This window comes from Triplophysa rosa, linkage group LG19, assembly GCF_024868665.1.
Source record: "Triplophysa rosa linkage group LG19, Trosa_1v2, whole genome shotgun sequence".
NCBI classification, from domain to species: domain Eukaryota; kingdom Metazoa; phylum Chordata; class Actinopteri; order Cypriniformes; family Nemacheilidae; genus Triplophysa; species Triplophysa rosa.
The window spans coordinates 1,790,262-1,815,999 of NC_079908.1; the positions used below are offsets into that span (position 1 = coordinate 1,790,262).

General features: G+C 40.2%; 1 protein-coding gene across 2 annotated transcripts in view; it reads left to right on the plus strand.

Annotated features, from left to right (window-relative positions):
• Window positions 1–25,732, plus strand: part of galnt10 (UDP-N-acetyl-alpha-D-galactosamine:polypeptide N-acetylgalactosaminyltransferase 10 (GalNAc-T10)) — a 47,755-nt gene extending 22,023 nt beyond the window's left edge. For both annotated transcript variants that reach the window (XM_057361058.1, XM_057361059.1), the window contains exons 4-12: window positions 3,653–3,819; window positions 5,944–6,129; window positions 6,214–6,397; window positions 7,219–7,336; window positions 9,281–9,388; window positions 19,537–19,758; window positions 19,948–20,064; window positions 21,677–21,826; window positions 22,543–25,732. In XM_057361058.1, coding sequence (XP_057217041.1) covers window positions 3,653–3,819; window positions 5,944–6,129; window positions 6,214–6,397; window positions 7,219–7,336; window positions 9,281–9,388; window positions 19,537–19,758; window positions 19,948–20,064; window positions 21,677–21,826; window positions 22,543–22,710 — 1,420 coding nt within the window. In that variant the 3' untranslated portion in view covers window positions 22,711–25,732. The remainder of the gene's footprint in view (window positions 1–3,652; window positions 3,820–5,943; window positions 6,130–6,213; window positions 6,398–7,218; window positions 7,337–9,280; window positions 9,389–19,536; window positions 19,759–19,947; window positions 20,065–21,676; window positions 21,827–22,542) is intronic.
• Window positions 25,733–25,738: the final 6 nt, after the last annotated feature.

The following is a 25,738-nucleotide window of genomic DNA, read 5'->3' on the forward strand; positions in this document are numbered from 1 at the left end:
TCATTATGCTATATTGGTTGATTCCTCGCATAAAGCTATCGAATGACATAAAAAGTGCATTGGTGGTTTCATGATAGTTAGTCCTTTTTGAAGCTTAAGAGTAATTTAAGCAGGGTCACAATCTGCAAAGGTTCACATACACTAACTTACACTAGTACAATAGCGTTAATGTAAATCATTAATGTAAAGCGTAGTTTTACATTACAAAAAAGTAAAATTTATTATGAAAGTCTACATCTACGTGCCCCTCTCCGTCCGTTTGTTATTGCGTGTCCATGCTGTGATGATCGCATTCCGAGGGTAATGTTAGGGGGAATTCCTCCGTCCATTCACTAACTTACTGCGTCCGAGGCTCTCGATCGCTTTTTGTCGGGTGTATTATACTTTCTCTTGTTCTGCTGATTAACTTACACATGCCCGGGAACAGAAACTGCTATTACAGCAGATAAACGTAAATAATACGAAGCGTCGATGCATTTCACGTATGTTAACGTATTTTAGTAGTCGACGTAATCGACGACGTCGACGCGTCATTGCAGCCCTAAAAGTAATAAAGCATTTCATAGTTTAATAAGTAATTCTACAATAAAAATAGGCATTAATACATTTTTTTACAACTTCATTTATTTATCCAACTATAAATAGGCAAATTGATAAAGTCATTAATTATTTAACGTTTTAGTGGGCAATAAAAAGCGTGATTATAAAAATAATTAATAAATGAAATATTAATCCATCAATAAATACTTTAAATTAAAAAGGGAATTAAAAAAACAACATAAAAATCTCAATAAGTACATCGTTTTAAAGTGCATTAATGAATTCCTATATAAATAGTGGAATTTCAAAATTTATTTGAAAATGCGATTTAAAAAGAGGAATAAATAATTGGATTTACAAATTAAACTACTTTAATCAGTCATTTAAAAGGCGATTTCTTTTACCATTTGCATTTCCATTTCCACACTGCCTTTCCTTTTCCGATTTGCTATTCGATTAGCTTAGTCATTTAGCTTTTCCTTTTAGCCTCTCCATTTAGCATTTCCCTGACACCTTGGGTCCTTGCATTGGTAAAACGAGGTTAAACAATGCAAATTAGCTATGGCGAGAGAGATGTAACAAGCTCTCTGATTGGCTAGTTCCTTGTACGTCATGTTCAGAGGTATGTTAGATGAGCAATGGAAAAGAGGATAGAACGCCATCATCACATCATCAAAATGTGATGGTGACTATAATTCACAGTACACGGATAAAATCAGTTGTATTATCTATATAATCCGGAAAAGCTTTAATTCATGTGTTTTAAACAACATCCGAGCACACTGTTCTAGTGGTACAAGCAGTAAACAACAAATAGGTCTACTTCTACTCGCATCATTTCGCACTCAAGTTTTTTTTATGCAGATGCGCAGCCAGGGCATTCAAGATAGAGTAGTATATAGACGCGCCTGAAGAAAAGAAAACTTGTGTGTTCACAGCGAGTGCGAGCAAAGGATGGGAGCGCTTTGGCAATTAGAGAAAGCGGCGCATCCTGCATTTTCTACGAGTTTTAGACGTTAATGTCCCATAAAAAAGACACACCTTCCGCAAGCATTTTTTTCTAAAATGTGTTGGGGACATGTACATGTAAGTCCCACCTATCCCACCCTCAAATTATGACTATGCTCATCTGACATACCTCAGCAGACGACATACAGTACTTTACATGGAAATGTTAGTAAAACACATGATGATGAAGACCGACAACGAGGATTTGCTCAGCAGAAGAAAATTATTGACAGTGCAATGCAATCATTTTCCCCTCCAACATAAAGCACATCACATGCTGTGTATATTCCGTTTTATTTGTTTCTCTGAATGTTATATTGAGATGGAGAGTTCGCTTAGATTATTGATAGTGTGATGCAATCTTTTTCCCCTCACTAATAGTATGAGTCTCATACAATAACATAAATACAAATACAATAACATAAGCAATGAACATGATGTGTAAAATGTGGTGTTGGTTTTCTGAAGATTACAATGAAAGACAAGGATTTGCTTAGTTTCGATTGACAGCATGATGCAGTTGTTTCCCTCAGCACCGGTGGGACACTGCTGAGCAGACCGGGGGAACCGGAACGCGAGGGGGTGTGTGGTGCGCTGCTCTTGGAGAAAATGTCCAGGGTCACTTTTTAGTCCTGCTCTCACACATAGACAGTACACAGTAGCATCTGCTGCTTCCACGTGTAGTGTGAATGTTCCAACCTGTTCTAACAATATGTTTCCTTTTCTATGATTTCTGTTAGAGAAAAAGCAGGCGCTGATAACGCGCTGGTTACACGTGCAGTGAACAACAGGTCTATCCTCTTCTCCATTGCTCATCTAACATACCTCTGAATATGACGTACAAGGAACTAGCCAATGAGAGAGCTTGTTACATCTCTCTCGCCATAGCTAATTTGCATTGTTTAACCTCGTTTTACCAATGCAAGGACCCAAAGTGTCAGGGAAATGCTAAATGGAGAGGCTAAAAGGAAAAGCTAAATGACTAAGCTAATCGAATAGCAAATCGGAAAAGGAAAGGCAGCCTGGAAATGGAAATGCAAATGGTAAAAGAAATCGCCTTTTAAATGACTGATTAAAGTAGTTTCATTTGTAAATCCAATTGTTTATTCCTCTTTTTAAATTGCATTTTCAAATACATTTTGAAATTCCACTATTTATTTAGGAATTCATTAATGCACTTTAAAACGATGTACTTATTGAGTGTTTTATGTTGTTTTTTTAATTCCCTTTTTAATTTGAAGTATTTATTGATGGATTAATATTTCATTTATTAATTATTTTTATAATCACGCTTTTTATTGCCTACTAAAACGTTAAATAATGAATGACTTTATCAATTTGCCTATTTATATTTGTATAAATAAATGAAGTTGTAAACAAATGTATTAATGCCTATTTTTATTGTAGAATTACTTATTAAACTATGAAATGCTTTATTACTTTACACATGACTCTTCCGGTCCTCCATACTTGTGGTCACAACAAGACACGTGAAAACCGATGAGATTCATAAAGCCTGTGTCATTTTGTGTGAGTGCAGTGATGTATTATGTTTACATCCAAACATGACTAAATAAGCTCAAAATATGAATAGTTTTTACTCACAAATGTATTGTTTCGCTTCATAAGACATGTATTAACATGCTTTTTTAAAGCTTTTTTCAAGCTTCAAAAATGCGGCACTCTTTAATGCCATTACAACGTTAGGAAGAGACAGTATTTGAATTATTTTTACTTTTAATTGTGTTCGGCTGAATTAAGGTAGGCATGTACATCTTGGATGGCACAAGGGTGAGTGAATTATGGCTTTAATTACATTTTTGGGTCAACTATTCCTTTAAATTTAACCAAACTATTCCTTAACCACTACCAATCAAAATTAGGATTTGTATAATGTATACATTGTATACATTACCCACAATTTTTCCAATATTTAACTCGCAACATTTGCTTTTAAATTTATACATTACATCATGCATTACTGGTGTTTTTTGTTTGACTATAGTCCTACTGCCACGGTTCATATACGTACATGTGCATAGCATTTTCATTACAAGCGGTGTGAATAATACATGATGTCATGGATGTTTTGGGTTGTCTACAGCTGTAAGATGAAGCTGTATAGAGAAAAGCTTCCCAACACAAGCATCATAATCCCCTTCCACAACGAAGGCTGGTCGTCACTACTGCGCACAGTTCACAGCATTCTCATCCGCTCACCGCCGCAACTCCTTGCAGAGATCATTCTCGTGGACGACTTCAGTGACAAAGGTAATGAAAAACTGTTGAAATATTTAAATCAACACCCATACTAACGGTTGTGAGTATTTGCTAGATGTGTGTGTGTGTGGCCTTGTTTTTATATCCCGGTGGGGACCTAAACACGAAGTCACACCAACTCATGGGGACTCGTGTCACCGTGGGGACCAAAATTGAGGTCCCCATGAGCAAAAAAGCTTATATATCAACATCTGTAAGGTACTATTAGATTTAGGGCCAGATTAACTAAACAGGGCAAAAAAGCCAGAGAGCGCAATTTCCAAAGTGGAAATTTCTGCGGGTGATAATATATAATGTGTAATATATTTAGAGTTACTAATGTCTGTGGTATGCATTTCAATGCTGGCAAGTGCTTCTGTTAATCTTGAGTGGTGGTGTAGTCATAATTCACATTCATTGTTTTTTTTTTTTTTAAAGGGGTCATATGACACGGCTAAAACGAATATTATGGTTTGTTTTAGATGTAATGCAATGTGTATACAGGATTTAAGGTTCAAAAACGCTGTATTTTCCACATACCGTGCATGTTTGTATCTCCTCATTGCCCCGCCTCTCTGAAACGCGCAGATTTTTTACAAAGCTCATGGCTCTGAAAAGCGAGGTGTGCTATGATTGGCCAGTTAACCAGTGCGTAGTGATTGGTTGAATACTGCAGGCGTGTGACGGAAATGAATCGCCTCTTACCATATTTGGAACATCAGGTTCCTCTTCAATTGTGCTGACAGGTACGCCCACCTTACTTGTGTATACATTTGGGCGGTCTTAGTCAAATCATACCACAAACTGATGTAGATTTGTGGGGGTGTGGTTACACGAGGCGTTTCAGGCAGGTCTGGGTGAGCATTCGCTTTTACATAGAATGCATCTTTTGTTCCGACACTTACATTTTTGCAATTTTACGTGTCAAATACATGCATGGGCAACTTATAACACACCAAAGACACAGAAAAACACGTGTTCGCGCCATATAACCCCTTTAAAGACTTACTTTTAGGTAGATCAATCTTTCATATTTTTACATTTAGAAAAAATGTTATTGTAACAAGGAAGGCGGGATGAGAGCCGTGAGCGAACGGTGCGAGGCCGGTGACGCGAGTGATGAGTGTCAGCTGTGTGTTGCACCGGTCTCGCATCTCTCACGGAGGAGATAGGAAGCATAAAAGGACAAGCAACAGGAGTGTACGATGAGAGAGGACCAGGCCTGGACATTGTGTTAAGTTTTATTTATGTTTGTGTGGCCGGCAGTTGACCGTGAGGTAGCTGTCGGCCCTTTACTTTCGTTTTGTTGTTGGTTTATTTTATTAAAAGTTTATTTAATGCTAAAAAAATAAAAATAAACAAAGCATATTATAAGTAATATGCTTCCGGATCTCCTCCGTGAGAGATGCGTGACCAGTGTAACGCACAGCTGACACTCATTATCACTCGCGCGGCCTTGCGTTGTTCCCTCACGGCTCTCGTCCCACCTCCCTCGTCACAGTTATATATATATTTATATAATATATATATACAGTATATATACAGTGGCAAGAAAAAGTATGTGAACCTTTTGGAATTTTTAATGAGACTCCAGGTGTGCTAAAGCCTGACTCCAATTAGCTTTTTTGAGGTCATTAACTCAAGGGTTCACATACTTTTTCCACAAGCACTATGAGGTTTTTTTGGTTGTTCTCAATAAAGACATGAAAGATAAAAAAAAATTGTGTTATTATTTTAGACACATTATGTTTGTCAATACCCTTGACTTAGATAAAGATCAGAACACATTTTATGACAAATTTATTCAGAAAACGATGAAATTCCAAAAGGTTCACATACTTTTTCTTGCCACTGAATATACAGTATATATACTGTATAGTTACATCGTTTTGAAGAGGTTGAGTTTGAACTTTCAGTTAAGTGTTGAGTTTTGTTGCTGTTTTCCCCCTCGTGGGTTTTTTCTTAGTTAAATAAAGTCTTTTGAGTTAAAGTGCTCTCTGGATCTGGGTTCTGTCTCTGCATTTCCTGCAAATGGTTTGTATTAAATGTTGTGGCGTCGTGTTATGACACAGTGGAAGGTCTCAGTGTTTGGTTTTTAACAGATGTTATTTTGGATCACTTCTGTATATCTTACAGAGCATCTGAAGGCCCCATTGGAGGAGTACATGGTACAGATACCAAAGGTGCGAATTCTTCGTACTAAGAAGCGCGAGGGTCTGATCAGAACCAGATTGCTGGGAGCTGCAGCAGCTAAGGGTGAGGTCATCACGTTTCTAGACTCGCACTGTGAGGCCAACGTCAACTGGCTGCCCCCTTTAATGGGTAAGAGAAACAGGTATACTTGGAAGGATTTATTTGCCGTCTTGTTAAAAATTGCTCACAGTTTATTTATCTTTTCATCTTAAGATCGCATTGCCCAAAACCGCAAAACAATAGTGTGTCCTATGATCGATGTTATTGACCATGACAACTTTGGCTACGAGACCCAAGCCGGTGATGCTATGCGTGGAGCTTTTGATTGGGAGATGTACTACAAACGCATCCCTATTCCACCACAACTACAGAAATCAGACCCCAGTGAGCCTTTTGAGTGAGTACCACCAAGAAGACTTTATGTTTATATCTCTTTCTAAAGATGAACCCCTTTTTAAGATTCAAAAGTATCAGTTCTCATTCATCTCCTAAGCATTATAAATGTATTTCTTCTTGTTCTAAGAAATAGGCTAATTATCTGTTGATATGTGCAGAAACTTTACTGATAATGTGTTGGTGTTGTTTCTCTACTGGGAACCAAGACAAAAGCATTACAGAGTCAGAGTTCACCTAAAAATAAAAATCTTGTCATCATTTATTTACCATGTCCATTTTTTCCCTGTGGAATGCAAAAGAAGGTATTTTGAGAAATGTCTCAATGGTTTGTCCCTACACTGGAAGTCAGTGGGGTCCAATGTTCTTTAAAATATCTTATTTTGTGGTCTGCAGAAGAAAGTCTTACAGGTTTAAAATGACATGAGGGTAAGTCATTGTTCAAAGAATTGTCATTTTTGGGTGAACTAACACAAAAGATTTTGAACATGTTTAACGTATATTTTTCACTTTTCACTGGAGTGGACGTCTGATGACGTGACAGTGTATATTGATGCACTAGTGCCCCTGTAGTGGTTGACGTGTAACTAAGCTATAACATCCCCATGCAAAAAGCCAAGAAATGGCTTTTTGTAGATGTCCACTTTAGTGACCTCTTTGCAATAAAGGGTTAATAAGGCTCTTGTTAAACAAGTAAAAAACACATTTGTTGGCCAAAATAATGTTTGATTGTAACCTTTTTTATGATATTGTTATCTCCTGGAGCCTGATTTTGAATAGTGACAGTGAAATCATTCTTTGATGATGAGATTTTTTTCCTGTAAGGTCTCCTGTAATGGCAGGTGGTCTCTTTGCTGTAGACAGAAGGTGGTTCTGGGAACTGGGGGGATATGACACAGGACTGGAGATTTGGGGAGGAGAGCAGTATGAGATCTCATTTAAGGTAAGAGTCCATCCAAAACACTGACTAAAAAAATAGTGACTAAACATGACCCAATAACATCTCGTGTTTATTCCAACCAGCTGTTACTTTAACTGCTGCTAAAATCCTGATTTATGAATGCGACAGTCTGACAAAATCACCATACATTTACATAGAAGAGCGGATATGTGATTTTGGCTATATGCTTGTTTGTCTCATGCAGCGCATATCCTTTACTGCTGTTGCTCCTCTCCGCTAACCTTTCTTTAAGTCATGATAAACTCGATCAGCTGTCTTCTCTGTCAAGTACATCTGTGACTGTTGACATTTACGCGGAAAGGCAAGTACACGGAGAAACGCATGTTGAAAACACAGCCACCTTTTAATTTGTTCACTGTCATGTGAGAGAGAGGCACTGCACGCAACATGAGAGAGAGGCGCTGAGCGCTCACAACTCGTTTTAAACTGTAAAATAAAAATAGTAATCATGAAAAATCTATTCATGGCGGCCAGTGTTGATAGTGTGGCTGGCCGCGACGAATAAATCAATATGGGAAACAGAAAACACAATGATTTGTAGTTATGAGAAGTAGCCTATACAATTTTTTGGTTCGTTTTGAAACTGTGGCGGAACAAATTGGACTATGGCGGGCCCCCATAGTCTAATTAATGAATGGGATACACTGACTATGGTCGCTCGATATCAGCGACACCACCACCAAGCCTCCGACAACTTTCTCAAACTTTATTAAAAACGTGTTCCCTGGTAAGTAATTACTCCGTAAATAAATCCCCAACAACGATTTTAGAGATTTGTTTCCATGTTTACTTATTTGTGAGATTTACTTTATATGCACGATTATGTCTAATGTCCCCGCTAAAGGAGGTAGTCGCTTTTAGCAACTTGTTAGCAACCACCGTTAGACACAATAAAGGTTTAAAAAATCACAAGCGGGTTATAACTGGTGTGTTTTATGTTTGAAAAAGATGTCAGGATAAGCTTTATCGCTTTATGAGCCTAGCTCAAAACAGTTCTAATACTGAATATGAAACATGGCAACGCTGTAAGAGAGCGCTCTGTAAAATAGTTTTACAAACATAAAACAAACAACGCCTCTGCATACAGTTATTTTGATTACATTGTAGGACATAATGAGTCTTTTGTCACTGTAATACTACTTTGGCCAGAACAGGGATGCTACACATGCAAGATGGTAGAACGTGTCAATCATCAGGTCATGAGATTGCTGAGGTGAGGGTGGGATCTTTTCCCGTTTCGTCGTATCTTCAAAGAGTATTTAGTTTGATCACATTTCTAAAAGATAGATACAGCTGTATGATTTTTTCTGAAAGCATACGGCGCGTGTGGGGGGGAGGGGTAGGTTGAACTAAAGCACGTGCGCATCCATTGCCAACAAAACACAAACATCAGTTTCACTCACCGCATGCGGTTCATGTCCGGCATCTTTTAGCGCTGGGACGGCTCCATATATCAGTTTCAAACGATCTCCAAATCCAGCGTTATATCCACCGTTTATATAACATTCATCACCCAAATGCAGTGAACAAACAAACACCTGAACTTCGCGAACGTATGCTCTCTCTCTCCTGCACACAAGTGAAAGTGACGTCTGCGCATGCTCCTTCTCCTGCTCTCCTTGCTGCCGCGTCGGCATGCTGCATGCTTTTCCGGGAGAATTGTCCAATAAGGGACTAAGAAAATTTGTTACGTAACTTTCCGAAACCTGTACGATTGCTGGGGGAGTGTATCGAGCACAGAAATACTACGTAATACGCCCAACTCGTTTTTAGACAAGTTGACCTTGTAAAGCATGAGAAGATGGCACGTTTAACAGTGTAAAGAAGTCAGAATGCATGACACACCATTGCAGCACCCCTTTAAGAGGTGAGCAATAGGAGTGTAAAGTACATTTTTGTTCATTTCAATTTGCCTGTTTCTCTCAGGTATGGATGTGTGGTGGTCGTATGGAGGACATTCCATGCTCAAGAGTGGGTCATATATACAGGAAATATGTTCCCTATAAAGTTCCAGGGGGAATGAGCCTTGCAAGGGTGAGTTTAAGCAGCAGATACTCTAAACCTCTGTAGATTTAAAAGCACACAATACTTAATGAACACAAAGAAAATCTGAATTCCCAGTGGGCTGACCATAAACTGTACCACTGTCGTACCACTCACACACCATGATCTTTCTGTAAATGACGTCAGTTTGGCAGCTTGGGCGGAACATTTTGTAAACCCCGCCTGTCCAGCTGTCAGTCTACTGCCAGTTCTATTTCTCAACCAACACTTAAATGTAACGTATTGTCCAAAATTGAGAAATGGCAGGATCTATATTCAGAAAAGTGTGTTTAATGGTTGATGTTCAAACATGAGCATGGCATGGAGAGAACAAGAAATAGCTTATAATCTTAAGCAACGTTTTTTATTTATTTATTTCCTTTACCTTATTAGATGAATATAATTATAATGATATTATGTTCCTAATTATATATATACTGTATACTGTGTGTGCGCGTGTGCGTGTGTATTGTGGCAAGATGAGAGAGTACACGGACACAAGATAGCTTGAATTCAGCAACCCCGTAGGGGATCTTTATTTACAAAGCTGGATTCTGTTTAGCAGAAAGAGAAACAGCATTAGCAGTGTGTTGAGAGAACTAGCTCACTTGGCTTTGTTTAGGCGCTGCTTATAAGCCCCGCTCCTAACAGGCTTCAGGTGCAGACGATCAGCACACTCTGATTGGGTGTGCTCTGTGCCTGGTTTCCAAGGCGACGCTGATCCTGCCTCGTTATCTCCGCCACAATATATATTATATATAATTATGTATAAACACAAGACGAATAATACCCCTGGAGTCTGTGAGGGTGCAAGAAGGCTCGTGGACGGATCACACGGCAACAGACCTAGGAATGGAAATGACAAAGAACCAGGGGATCAGCACAGCATAAGTTGGAACAACAGGACATAAACTACAGCGATGCATTTGCGGCTGGACAAAGGTAACATCAGAGAAAGGTCTTAAAATCCATCAGGGCAGCAAGAAGTGCCCGAGAGAGCATAGTGAGGGTGCTCGAGGTTGGGCAAATCAGTCAGGTGAAGCCCAGTGGCGGGACAAGCACCACAGCACAGGGTATCAAAACCCCAGACGAAGTCCAACAAGGCACAAACTTTTCAGCACTCAGTAACCCAGAAGGAGACGACGGGCCAGCCTAAGTCCAGGAGACAAAAGAGATTGACAGACTTGTGAGAGAAAGGAGGAGCCTGAGCAAACAGTGGAAAAAGGCCACAGAAGAGGAAAGGTAGGACCTAGAGGCACTACAAGGCAATAAAAAAAGGCCTGGCCTCACTACGAAGAGCAGAGAGCTTGAGAAAGCAACATAAGGAAAAGGAGCGAATCAGGACCGCTTTCTACCATGATCCTTACAAGTTCGTCAGTCGCATCTTTAGCGAGGAGAAAACGGGGACCCTTAAAGTACCTACAACAGATCTTGAGGAACACCTGCGGAAAACGTATTTTGACAATCAGAGGCATTAGCCAATCTCCATTCCAGAGGACATGCCACAAATTCAGCTACCAGAACACCAGATGGACACAAGGCCCCCTAAATAGAGCAGTTGAGAAGTTGAGAGTGCTGTAAAATGGCAAGATCAGTTTCAGCTCCTGGACCCAAAGGTATACCATACAGGCTCTACAAAAAAGCCCCTGGAGTGTTGAGGTAACTTTGGAGATTAAGGCTGTGGCCTGGAAAAAGCAGGTGATACCAAAGGTCTGGAGAAGGGCAGGAGGCATACTGATCCCCAAGGAGAAAAACTCCTCAACTATTGACCAGTTTCGCCAAATTAGCCTCTTGAACGTGGAAGGTAAGAGTTACGGCCAATAGACTCTCAGCATTTCTGAAGAGTAACAACTTTGTCGACACTTCACTGCATGTGGTTTTTCTAAATCTTGCCAAGGACTTTGGATCAGTGCCACATAAGCTGCTGTGGACAGCCTTTTGTCACGAATTCGAGGCGGAAGAACCCAGATGCAGGCAGGCAGTGGATGAAGGGGTTAACACGGGCTTTTAATCAATAGAACACAGAACAACAAAACAAAAACCCACGCGGGGTTATAACTCAACAAACAGGATACTAAACAGGACGTAAACTGACTCACACTAAACTAAGCAAAACATTACTAGACAAACTACACTAAACACTTACTAAACTTGACGAGACAATTCAAACTGGAACACGAGCATGGGGAAAACAGGTAAGCACAGGATACAACAACAACAACGAGGAACGACACCATGCACAATGCACGAGCAACAAGACAATGAAACATGAGGGTATATAAAGGCAAAACAAACGAGGGATAACGAGCTAGGGCAGGTGGGAAACATTAGACACGGAAGGAAAGCAATACATGAAACGAGAGGGGCGGGGCCAATGACAAGACACTGGAGAGAACGCATATTATTGTCAAAAGGACAATAATATGTTTCTCTCCACACATAACTAGTGTTGTTTTTGGCATCCTGTTTGAATTTTAGTTTTAGTCTAGTCTTTGTGTCAAGCTGTCATTTTAGTTTGTATTAGTTTTAGTCACGTTCATACTCTTTTTAGTCTAGTCAAGTTTCAGTCGACTAAAGGTCTGAGCATTTTAGTCTTATTTTAGTCAGAAGTATCCATAACTATTTTCGTCTAGTTTTAGTCGACGAAAACTGATGACATTTTAGTCTAGTAGTCAATGAAAATTGTATATTAGTCTCTTTTCAGTAATGCCATTCTATTTAATCCAGTCAATACAGTATCAGTACCTTCAGTACTAGTAGTATAGATGAAACCAACATTTTCTTTTAGCCAAACCCATTTCAAACAAGGTTATCTTATTATATTATTGTTACCTTGTAGACTCAAGAGTACATCCATTCCAGACACGGAAGACGCTCTGATTTAAATTTAAGGGTGGGAATCTCTAGGCACGTCACGATGCGATTCGATTACGATTCAGAGATGTGATGATAAAACGATTCTCGATGCATCTTTTTTCCTATACAAATTTTCCTTTTCTTGCTGTGTGACTTAAAATCAAAGTATTTGTCATTACCCAGTCCAATATCCTTTATTAATAAAACAAATGGAAGTGATTTCGCAAGTCAACTGGAAGGTTACCTCAGTGCCCTGTAGTAGCATACAGAATGCAGTAAATTAATGCAGACTTTTTTGCACATAGCACTGGAGCTAGAGAGGTTTAAAGTTTGGTAGCACAGGCCAGACAGTAGGAGCACAAGTATAAATCGTCTATTGTCATCATTAAAAAAAAATGATGCAAGTGCAGTTCATCATGAAAAGGCAGGTAACTGACAAAAGACATTAATGTTACATACAGATGGATTAATTAGGGCCATATAATTTTTACACTACCTAAATTTGTTTTAATTTTTCTCATTTGTGTGTTTTTCCTTTTTTACAATACAATAGTGGTATATAGTATTTGTCAACATAAATTACTGTAGTATACTATAGTAAACTGCAGTAAAATTCTTAGATACTATCGTGTTTTTGAACTTTACTATAGTATACAGTGTTTATCAATTTACTACAAGGGCACTACAATTTTCAATAGCAAATACTATAGTTCACTAAAGTATTTTTTGTCTGAGTGTTCAGTTTAACAGGACTTTTATTTTGACGGGTCTTTGGGAAGACGCTTGAGTTTTTGTGTTTGCCGATAGCTTCACTCAAACAGTAAACGCTCCTAAAATAAACTCTCAGAGCAACTGTGGAGATGAAGTTCATTTGTTCATATCCTCATACAGTGCAGCACAGATACAGTAAATCCTCGACCATCACTCGTGTTGTATGTTAAACTGTGCACGTAATTCACTCAGACACGCAGAACAGCCAGATGACATTTAAATAACAGGATTCCGCTCCGCATCTAGGTTAATGCATCAGACGAAATAACGTTATAACATTTCGTCTCGTCTCGTTTTGGTCAACGAAAATGAAGAGACATTTTAGCATAGTTTTTTGTCATGAATGAAGCACAGAGACGGCCCAGATGCGGTGAAAACCAAACTTTATTTTGGACACGGCAGACAAGGATAGTATAAACCCGACCGCGAGCGTTTCAGCCCGCGGTGGTAAGAGGTGATACAGTTCGTGGATGCTGCAATAGCGGCCCACGCTCGCGGTGGTGAGAAGAGAAGATCCCGGAGGGAGTAGGGCACGGTGGCCAGGACAAAGGATGGGGACCCAGCGGTGACGAGTTGGTTTGAGAGCTGGGGTACCTCACTCAGCCCGGATGCCGTGTTGGGAATCCGGAAGTGGATTCTAGCGAGACTCAGGACCACCAATCCTCCGGGAAACCACTGGCAGCCGACGGCCGTAGCTGCACTGGACGCCCACGGGAGCTATCGGGAGACAAGGATGTACCGAGGCGACAGACAATGTAAGCAGAAATAGAACAAGACAAGACTGTGACTATGACTAGGATAGAGTACTTCGTCAGACGTGCCGCGGCAACGTCTGGGTCAGTCTGAACAGGTTACGAGAACAACGGTCAGACAACGGACGAGAGACACAGAGGGAATATATAGGGGAAACATAACGAGATGTAAGGAAAGTCAGGTGTGGGGCAATTACTGGGAACGAGTGCTAAATGAGTAATGAGGCAGCAGGCGTGTGAGTGTGGAGTGGAAATTCACCAGTGCGGGGAAGTCTAAGGAGACACGGGGCGGGGAGAGACACGCAGACACCGAGCACGGAATCAGCCACCGGCTATCCACGTGCTCGACAAACAACAATACAACCCATGTGCAAAAAATACCTAGACCAGACCAAGACCGTAACATTTTTTATTTTGTAAACCACATTTAGTCTCGTTTTTATTCGTCAACAATATTGCATTATACATTTAATTATAGTCATCGTCACATGACCAGCATTTATGTTGCGTCTCGTCTCGTTTTCGTCACGTGATGAAGGTTCATTGACGACCACATTTAGTCATAATTTTCGTTGACGAAAGTAACACTACACATAACCAAAGGCTTTGTCATGACTCTGCCACAGGACCAAGAAAAACATGACTAAGTGAGGCAGAGCCATGACAGCCTTTAACTTCTTCCATGTTCCAGAGCAGGTAACAAAGCTGATTAGGGTATACTTTCATGATCTCCAATTCTGTATTACCACACAGGATAGTACCACCACAACAGCAACAGCTGGAGGTTGGCATAATGGCAGGTTGCACAATTTCACCGCTGGCTTTCACAATGGCAATGAAAATAATAATCCGGGCATCACGTTGGGTGGTCAGAGGAGAGCATTTGAAAAATGGGTTGCGCCTACCTCCAATCAGGGCATACATGGATGACATGACAACCATCACAAGAACCAAATCATGTACAAAGTGGCTGCTGGATAAGCTCCAGGAGAACATTAGTTGGGTACAAATGGAGATAAAACCCAGCAAATCCCGCAGCATTTCTATTGAGAATGGGAAGCTACGTCACGGCATGTTGAATGTTGCTCCATCTTGGGAGGATCGCTGTTAGTGCGTTCAATGCAGTGTTTTGTCTTTCTTGTTTGAGTAGGAAGTATAACTATGGTAGGTCGGTCTTGTTGCTAAAAATGCAATAGCATTACAAAGAGTCGTTCAGGAAAAGTCCCTGGTTCTTTCACTTTCGATTGCTCCATATATCAAACAAAACAAGTAACGGTACATATCAAAACAATAATAGCAGTGGAGTACGATCCTCCCAAGATGGCGGCGCCACTGCAACATGCAACATAGGGCGTGACGTCAGCTTCACATTCTCTATTGTTAAGGGCCGGCTTACCAACAACAGGTTTTTTATAATGGACGAACCCACCCCAATGGTCACGGACAAGACCATCAAAAGCCTTGGATGGTGGTACACAGCAGACCTTAAAGACGCCAGTTAGGTGGAACAAGTATTCGGCAAGAGCCAAGAGACTGTCAGTGGACTCAAGAAAATCAATAATACAGCTCTTCCTGGGAAGCTGAAACTCTGGTGCTTCCAATTTGGCTAATTTCAATGTATAAACTCACGGTGTCTCACGCCAAGAACCTAGAGAGATTGGTGAGTAAACAACAGGAAATGGCTTGGGCTACCAAGATGCCTTAGCAACATAGGGCTGTACGGGAATGGAGCTCTCTCTCTTCCCATTTCAAGCCTTGTGGAGGAGTATAAATGCACCAAAACAAGGCTGGAGATGACACTCAAAGAATCCTGTGATCCCTGTGTAAGAGATGCTGCTCCAACAGTAGCAACAGGGAGGAAATGGAACCCAGCAACAGCGGTAGCAGATGCGAAGGCAGCCCTCAGACATAGGAACATTGTGGGACAAGTTCAATATGGCAGAGGGGGACTTGGTATGGGATCAACCACACCCACATAGCGAAAAGCTACACCAAAGGAACAGGATACCTGGTGGTGGTGGAGGTACGGCGTCAAGAGGAAGCAAGTAGATGCACCAGAGCGGTCTCTCAAGCCCAGCTAGGCTGCTGGATGGAGTGGGAAAGCACTGAACGTTGCAAAATCACTTGGTGTGAGCTGTGGAGTATGAAAACAAACAGGCTAAGTTTTATCTTAAGAGCTACGATATGATGTGCTGCACTCACCAACAAATCTGCATGTTTGGTGTGGACAGGATCCAGCCTGCCACTTATAGGTATGTGCAGCTCCAGCAAACCTTAAACATATTCTTGTGGGTTGTAAGAAGAGCTTGACACAGTTGAGATACACGTGGCGCCACAATCAAGTACTAAAGTGCTTGACTGCAGCACTAGAGACCAAGAGAGTTGCAGCAAATACCATTCCCCAAAATGCTCAAGCTAACTCGCTAAAAAGGCAACCCTTTATCCCCAGATTCATGTCTGCTGAATATAGTCAAGGATTGGGAAATGTGGGTTGACTTAAACCACAGACTTACTTTCCCCTTGGAAATCGCAGCGACCAATCTGCGGCCGGATATGGTTCTGTGGTCCAGCTCCAGTAGGACAGTCATCATAGTCAAGTTGACTACCTTGGGAAGAGGCGCAATCAATAAAGCATTTGAAAGATAGAATCTCCAGTATGCCAACTTGGCAGCGGAGGCAGAAGATCGGGACTGGACAGCGAAAGTGGGCTTTGTTTCCAATTCCACTAAAAGGCTGCTTAAGGAAGTCGGGATCATAGGACAGGCCCAACAGAGGGTAGTCAAAGAACTTGCCCCTGTTGCTGAGAGAAGCAGCCACTGGCTGTGATTGAAATGGAAGGACACAATATGGGCTGCCAAATGACCACGTAATAACATGATGTTGAGTGTTGTAATGTTATGCCGTACGGAACCGGGGGCACTGAGCATGCATTAACGGTGCCAGTGGGGCTAGAACAGACTTAGCCAACAGGTACACTATACAAAAGAACCTGACCTGACTTAACAAGACACACCTTAACACAATTAAGGCAGGGTAACAGTACAAGAACTACAACAACCATGAATAAGGGTGACGCCACATAACACGTCGCTCCAGATAAAAATAAAATGACGTTTTTATTTGCTCCGTTCGCCAGATTTACTTTAAACAGCCACGTTCATAGCCGCGGGAAGTGGGGGTGCTGCGGGGGCTGCAGCACCCCCTGGCATCAAGCAAAAAGAAAAACTGAAACAGTGTGAAAGATAAATAAATAAAGGCAGAGACTATTTGCACCAGGTCCGCCCACCAATATGTGATTGGAATAGAGAATATGTAAGAACGACTTCATTCTGAACAATGACTGCAGTGGTGTAAGGTGTAAAGTCTGTATAGTGTGACACAGGAGGCCGGGGTTCTAATCAAACTCTCACATTTGTTTTCAATAAAAAATGTATTCATAAAGTTTAGGGTAAAGTAACGTTATTTGCCACTATTTATAAGTATCAATAGCATCTAACTACTATTTCTACTTAATCCAAAGAAAATACAGCTATTTTCGGTTAGAGTAAAAAGCATTGCTGCCTTGGGCGGGCTATTTGTAACATTACTCTGTGTAGATAGACACTCCATAAATGAAATGTTTTATCAAAAATAAATATAATACATTTTATTAATGCGTCTATTCACTAATATCCATTGAAAACATAACGTCACTGTTTTTGCTTTAATAACGTTACTGTTACAATGACAACGCAAGTGTCTAATGACGTCACGGCGTTAGTGAAGGTCAAATGTCATGAGCGGTCTTTTCCAAATGGCGCAAAAACGAATTTCAGACTTTTTTACCTCATGCAGGACTTCAGCAGCGTCAACCCAGAAAGAAATGCCACTTTCGGAGTTTTGCATGCAGGCCAGCAGAAATGTAAGACAGTTATTTCTTGATTTGAGATTGTGGCTAGGTCTACAGGCAGAATATGTAACGTTACGGGTTGATTTCTGTGCTGTTGCCGTGCAGCATGCAGTTGTGTTTAATCGCGTGACCGGTTTGCCCATGGTTTTTGTTTGGGTGGTTAAGCTGCCGCCGCGCAGCTAGTTTTCGTACAACAGATTGTGCTTTGGCTATAGGCATACATGTAACATACATGCGTTTATATGTTTGTTTTTATGCTGCGTCCTATAATCACACTGGGATCTTCTTTATTCTCGGCAGCAACTAATTTTTGCCTCCGTTATTTATTAACATTAAACTTAAGCGGCTCTCCCATGGCACAGTCATAAAAAAAATCACAGCACCCCCTGCTCAAAATACGTTCCCGCGGCTATGGCCACGTTATAAGACAAAAATGGACAATTCCAGTTGCAGCATCCAGTCCACATGTATCTCTATGGTAATAACCTGGGTATGCACATCACTCGAGAGAAGAGCTGTTTTAAAGCATCAGTGACAGGTAACCAATGATGCTTGAGTTGGAAGTTGCAGGACGCACTAAATAGATGTGGAAGCATTTCACATATGCCTCTTCTTCCTTTCCCATTTTTATTGCTTGTGAAACCCATGCACACAGTTTCTCAGCCTGGATGAGAAAGGAGTGTCACATAATAGTAAAATTATATTACATAAAATACATTTATTCAGTGCGTGACCCCTTCATTTGCAACTATTACACAGTAAAATGGGGTGTCTGACAAGAAATCAGAGGAGTATCACACAAAAAGAGTCTGAGACACAACGCAATCAAATCCTTTTCTCCCAATTCTGGTCACACCAAAAATAGGTACCGCTTGAAAAAATATGAATATAGTAATAAATAAAAATGTAAATACATAGTAAAATGAATATGTAAATACTTAATAGATTAGTACACTTCTGCGCTGCATACATATGCAAAATGTATACTGCATAAGCACTGCGCACTGAGTATGTGAGTGTGAAAACGCATCACAGTGGTGCTTTAGTAGCATCACTTACCAACCTTGACACAACCTTTCAGACCCTCTTTTACTTTATTTAACCCCGTAAGAGTATTTCACACTGTATTTCAGACGCCAACAAACACAGACAACAGCAACACCAACTGGTTTATTTTAAATGCAGCAGCCAATTTAGGATGGTTTCGCATTTAGTTTGATTGCCTGGTCCGAACTCTAGTTCGATTGCTCCCCCTGCCCCCAATGTGTCACGGGGACCACTACCACAGATGGCAGACGAGAAGTGTAATCCAACAAAGGTATGTTTATTATACAGATCCAAGAGATACGTACATTCATGAAACACAATGGTAGACACGACAAAGAACAAAGGAACAGGCTGAGTATAAACAGTGTCCAGATGATGAGGCTGATGATGGGCAGGTGTGGGGATCGCCAACGAGGGACAGGTGAGGGAGCGTGGAGGATCGTGGGAAGTGAAGTCCTTGGGGCAAACACGGGGAGAAACAGAGGGAATACGCTGGACTGCGTTCAAATTTAGCGGTTCACTTCTGTGATTTGGTACGATTGTGTTCATAGCAGCAGCAAACCGTACTGGAGTTCACATTAACCGCAGACCTCCCTTCTTAAGCGGACTCGGGTACAGTTCGCAGGTACTTTATTATCACTTTTGGTGCGCACCCAGGTTCGGAAGACAGCGTTCACATCATCCAAAGAACCAAACTCTGACATTAATGGAACCCGGGTGCGCACCAAAAGTGCTAACGTGAAACCGCTCTTAGAAATCTGTGTTTGCTGGCATTTGTCAGATCTGTGCACCTGAGCCTTTAGTAACAAAATGATCTTTTGTAGAATTTAAAGCGTGTGGCAGAGGTGTGGATGGATGAGTATGCAGAGTACATCTATCAGCGAAGGCCAGAGTATCGGCATCTCTCAGCTGGTGATGTGGCCATACAGAGGGATCTAAGGAACAAACTGAACTGCAGAAACTTTAAATGGTTCATGACGGAGGTGGCCTGGGACTTGCCCAAACACTATCCACCTGTGGAACCTCCAGCGGCAGCATGGGGAGAGGTATATTTATTACCTTCTAGGATTTTTGACAATTCTCAACGTCTTAACTACCAAAATGTCTCATTACCAAAATGCAAAAATCCATTTTTGATTATACTGTATATGGTCCGCTGCCCAAAAACAAGGCAGTATAACAGATGAAATGTAATATCATGGACATAAAAACACAATTTATTGTTTATTTTCTAGTTGCGAAATGTTGGCAGTGGTCTTTGCTTGGAAAGCAAACACTTCTCTTCTGGCTCCCCAATTCATTTGGAGAAATGTCTGAAAGGACATGCTGAGCTAACCTGGAGCCACGGTCAGGTAAAAACCTCAGGATAATTGCAATGCATGGGCGTCGTAACCATTGTATTTGGGTGGAACAGGACCCACTCACTTTTTAGCAGAGCACCGTCTGTCAAATCCATTCCACTTGAGGAATGCTTGATAGATTAAACTCAGTTTCGCGTTTTAGCTAAAGCCTTGACTTCCACGCCTCTGCTTCCTCAAAAACATTTTGCCTGGCTCATTTAAAGTCCGTACAAATTAAACTCCATTCCGCATTTTAGCTACAGCCTAACTTCCACACTGCTGTTTCCTTAAAGGGGTGCTGCAACGGTGTGTCATGCATTCTGACTTCTTTACAATGTTAAACGTGCTGTCTTCTCATGCTTAACATGGTCAACTTGTCAAAAAACGAGTTGGACGTATGACGTAGTATTTCTGTGCTCGATACACTCCCCCAGCGATCGCACAGGTTTTGGAAAGTTTTTTTTGAACATATAAAACAGTTTCGTAACAATTTTTCTTAGTCCCTTATTGGACAATTCTCCCGGAAAAGCACACGGCACGCCCACTTGGCAGCAAGGAGAGCAGGAGAAGGAGCATGCGCACACGTCACTTTCACTTGTGTGCAGGAGAGAGAGAGAGAGAGAGCATACGTTCGCGAAGTTCAGGTGTTTGTTTGTTCACTGCATTTGGGTGATGAATGTTATATAAACGGTGGATATAACGCTGGATTTGGAGATCGTTTGAAACTGATATATGGAGCCGTACCAGCGCTAAAAGATGCCGGACATGAACCGCATGCGGTGAGTGAAACTGATGTCTGTGATTGTTTGGCAATGGGTGCGCAGTGCTTTAGTTCAGCCTACCCCTCCCCCACACACACGCCGTATGCTTGTATCCTACAGCTGTATCTATCTTTTATAAATGTGATCAAACTAAATACTCTTCAAAGATACGAAGTATGCAATACTACTCTATAGATTAATATGAGATTGGCAGAAACCGCGTGTGTTAGGGCCGCTTTAAATCCATGTCACCTGGCTCATTCAGAGACTGTATATATTAAACTCCATTTCGTTTCGACACAGCAAGGTAAATAAAGTATTGTTGTATATTATACAACAAAAATAGTGTAAATTATCAAATTAATTAAAATGATTACATGGATACCTGGGACAAAAGACCTCCCTACTACTCCTAACCTTACCATACACTTTATTATTAAACACCTGTTAGTAGTTGAATAGTTTTCAAATATTTTTTTTCATTTTAGTGAAAATAAATGCCTCTACGGTCTGATATGTGATGTTAAAATGACGAAGAGTGAGATTAGCAAAAGGGGGAATCGAACTCGAGTCAAAAAACTACTAAAACTACTAGTTACACGTTTTTCTCACCACACCACTGGAAGCTGCTTGTAAACTGGCGTCGTTTTTACTCAAGGTTTTTCTGGAGGAGGACCCACCCACATTTTTTGTGCTTCCGACGACCACGTTGTAATGCATATTAAAACAGATATACTGTAATAGTGTGTTTTTGCATACATTATTTGGATCCATTTTAAGGTTTGGTTACAAGATGCAATTCCATTTTGTTCAGAATGTGAAATGTTAGTGATGCACACACAATGTGATAAACTCGTTTACAGGTGTTTACACTTGGTTGGAGAGAAGATTTACGGCTAGGAGACCCTTTGCACACTAAGAAGGTTTGCTTTGATGCTGTGTCCCATAACAGCCCTGTTACACTCTATGACTGCCATGGCATGAGGGGCAACCAGTTGTGGTCATACAGGAAGGTATGATGTGTGCATTTCTACATTATTTAACTGTCTAGACTCCAGAGTGTTGAGTATGTGGTCTCATTTTAATAAAGTACATTACTTGCTTTTCTGGTGGAGGGATCTCCTCTCTCGGCATCTACTCTGTGCAATGAGCAATGGGTATAAACAGCACATTCAGTTCACCGTATGGCAGCCGGCTCTTCAATGAAAGAGTTAAGAGTACAGCACAGCGTTTCCAAAACCTGTCACTGTTACTGACTGTTTGAATATAGACACATGAACACAGTTCACCTGTTAATAAGCATACTCCTTCCACCCATAATGCGATCACGGCACAGACACGAACGAATGGACGAAGACAGGGACCACAAGATTTTTTATGGGTTTAAAGGGGGGCGTGACCAAAAAAGTTTGAGAACCACTGCCTTATCACCATGAATTGACACCTTCAACTGCATTGGCACATTACACAATCCACTCATATCATACTTTACAAAAAAAACATTGTCATCTCAACTTTCTCATCAATAACCTTATTGACATAACTTCAAACCTATCACTTGACCTCAACTTCTCAAGGATCTGTTAAGTGGAATTCAGTACAGGTGGCTCCATGCCGCCGATGACTTGACCCTACACAATGACCCTGTGTTTTATGCGAAATACTTACATTCAGAGGGCCTTTGAAATTTGCTTGCCACTTACAGATTTCTCTCTCACTCTGTTCACAGGATAAGAGCATCTACCACCCAATCAGTAACAGTTGTATAGACTCCAACGCTGCAGAAAAGAGGGTTTTTATGAACTCATGTGACCCCACAATGCCCAGTCAGCAGTGGCTTTTTGAAAACACCAACTCCACTATTCTGGACTCTTTCAATCATCACCATAATGCATAACATTTGGAATATGAGATTCTTCTGGTGAGAAGCAGCAGGGTTTTGTAATTGTGGGTTGTTGTACTGAGGATGTGAAGAGAAATATTTGTGCCTTTACTGAATCGACACGTGTGTCCAAAAGAAAGAGAGAAACCATGGTATCGTCTTTCAGACCCTTCGCCTGCCGGCGCTGTCTCCATTGTGTAAAACCAATGTTCATTTGAGTTTTTCTTCTTTCATGATCCAGACTTTTTTTCATCAATGTTTTTTAAAAAACTGACATTCGTTTCGTAGATTTACTTGTTGTCGGTTCCGCAGGAAAGTTTGATTGTTGCTGATTGTCCGCCATTCTCCCTACATTGACACAGTGGACGTGAGCGCGCTGATGACGTATGATGTCTGCGTGAACAGGGTGCGCAGTGGTATGCTTAGCTGATGGTACTGTTTAGTGTGTTGACAAAATGTTTATATGCTCTCCTACTTGTAAGTCGCTTTGGATGAAAGCGTCTGCCAAATGAATAAGTGTAAATGTACTTTGTATGCAAAATAAGTTGGCTGAAAGTGTACACATGACCAGTCACAGCGTTCGGCCAGAACGTTTTGATTGGGCAAATGTCTTTTGGTCCTACGCTTTTCACAGACGATATGTAATTATAAAAATATTATTTGACCACTATACTTCTCGATTGCTATCAGGATGTAAAGAGATTTCCAGCCAACATGACAAAAAATGTTTATGGACAGGATCACCCAACCTGCCTTTAAATATTAAACCTCTTACTGCAATTAATTCAACTCCAGCTGCTCATAATAAGGTCATTTAAATGTATCTAGTTAATAAATTTCTGCTACTACTTCCTAAACTTGCAAACACAAATTTATTTTCCGATATGCAAGAACGTTGCAAGTGTAAGTAGAGAGATAAAGCCTGCTGACTGCTGTAATATACTTAGTTGAACTGTTGTCTTCCTTCACATAATTAATTTAAAATGTGCTTCTCTGCACAAGTGACATGTTTCTCTTATGCAGCACAGCACTTAAATACCACATTTACTTAAAATGTAACAGTTTTGCTTCCTCACAAACACTGTTATTTATTTTTGAAAATACAATTCCTCAATCTCTGAGATTCCTATAATTAAAGGTCCAGTGTTTGAAATTTAGCAGCATCTAGTTGCAACCAATGGCTCACTCCACCCCTTCCTTTCGAAGCACTACGGAGGCTGACACAAGGCTCAGATGTTGTCATGTTTTCGCTTCTTTGCCGTAGGAGACAACGTTTTTACGAAACGTTCTTTGTAGAGCAGTTTTCTATTTAAGGTTATAGAAACAACATGGTGAATTCCATGCAAGGGGGCCTGCAGTGTATGTAGATAGAAATAGCTCATTCTAAGGAAATAAAAACATAACGCTTCATTATGTAAGGTCTTTATACAGTACACCTCTGAAGACGTAGCTATGTATATTACATTACATATCTGTCAATAGAGTCTCCGAAAAATTACACACATCACACAGGTCTGTATTAGTGAAGCTAAGCTGGTTTTGTTACTGAACCCAGAGTTTATATTAGACATCACGTCGAACCGACACCATAGTTACAAAAATGTCTTTAAAATACAATCATGAACTGCATGAACCCAACAATATACAAAGTGACAATATTCAAAACCAAAATGAGGACACCCTTCAAAAGTTGTATTAGCTTTGTAATTCTAATTATGCATAATTATATGGTTAGTGCTATTTTGTTATTTGCACCTGCATCCTTTCTGTCTTTTAGATGGGGTTTTTCAACACTGTGTAGCCACCTTTAAGAAGACGTGGTGCTGCAATGAGGAGTGAATTCAGTGTTTAATCCTCACATATATTTTTAAACATGAAATGAATTAATGTGCCTTGCTAAAGGGTCATAGTGTAAGGCCCAGCACAGCATTCGTCTCTAGTTTTGTAAATCTTTCCAGAAATTGTGACTGTGTTTAAGAAGTGTATTTGTTTTTGTCTTGTTAATGTCAATGAATATTTTTACAGTGTAAAGCACTTTTAGATGTCTTATTGACCTATCTTTTTAAGTAGTAGCAATCTTGTCAGCCAGTTTGTTTCTCTAGATTTCAAAGAGAGGCCATGGATTTAATACAACTAATTGTATGCTAATTGTTTTTGGGTGGACGTGAATGTAAGTAATTAAAGGGATTGTTCTTCCAAAAATGAAAATTCTGTCATGGATTACACACCTTCAAGTTGTTCCAAACCTGCATACATTTTTTGTTCTATTGAACACAAAGAAATATATTTAGAAGAATGTTAGCAACTGACAGTTCTTGGACATCATTGACTACCATAGAAGAATACATTAAAATGGTAGTCAAAGGTGTCCCAGAACTGTTTGCTTTCCTACATTCAAAATATATTATTATATATCTTATCTTTAACAAAACAAAACATTTATCCAATAATTTACCGTAGTCAATGGTCCCACAGAACTGTCAGGTGCAAGTATTCTTCCAGATATCTTTATTTGTGTTCAACAGAACAAAGAAATGTATACAGGTTTGGAACAACCTGAGGGTGAGTAAATGATGGCAAAATTTTGATTTTTTTATGACAGAATTTTGAGTCAATTCGTGTATTTTGTTTGGGAAGTAAAGATAAAACGTTGGGTAATGTAAAATATAGGGAAAATATTATAGGGAGATATTGTGTAGGGAATCTAATACTGATAACTAACACAAAGTTGTGGAAGTAATTCTTCTTGGCTTGGGCAATGCTTTTATTAGAATCATAGTATTTTTATAAAGTAATTTTTATATGCACACTTTACTTGCAATTTGGTCATTGTCTTTACTGATGTTTTTCTGTTTCTGACAGCAATGAATTTGAAAAAAAAAAGTGTTTGTTCTGTTATTATGTTTCGTTCTAGTTGTATTAATCATGTTATTTCATCTTTACTCTTATGTTTTTTTTACAGAATAATTAGTCGATCTTCTTGTAACATTAAAAAAAATGTTGGTCTGTTTCTTAACAACTTATCTTCCTACGAAATAAAACT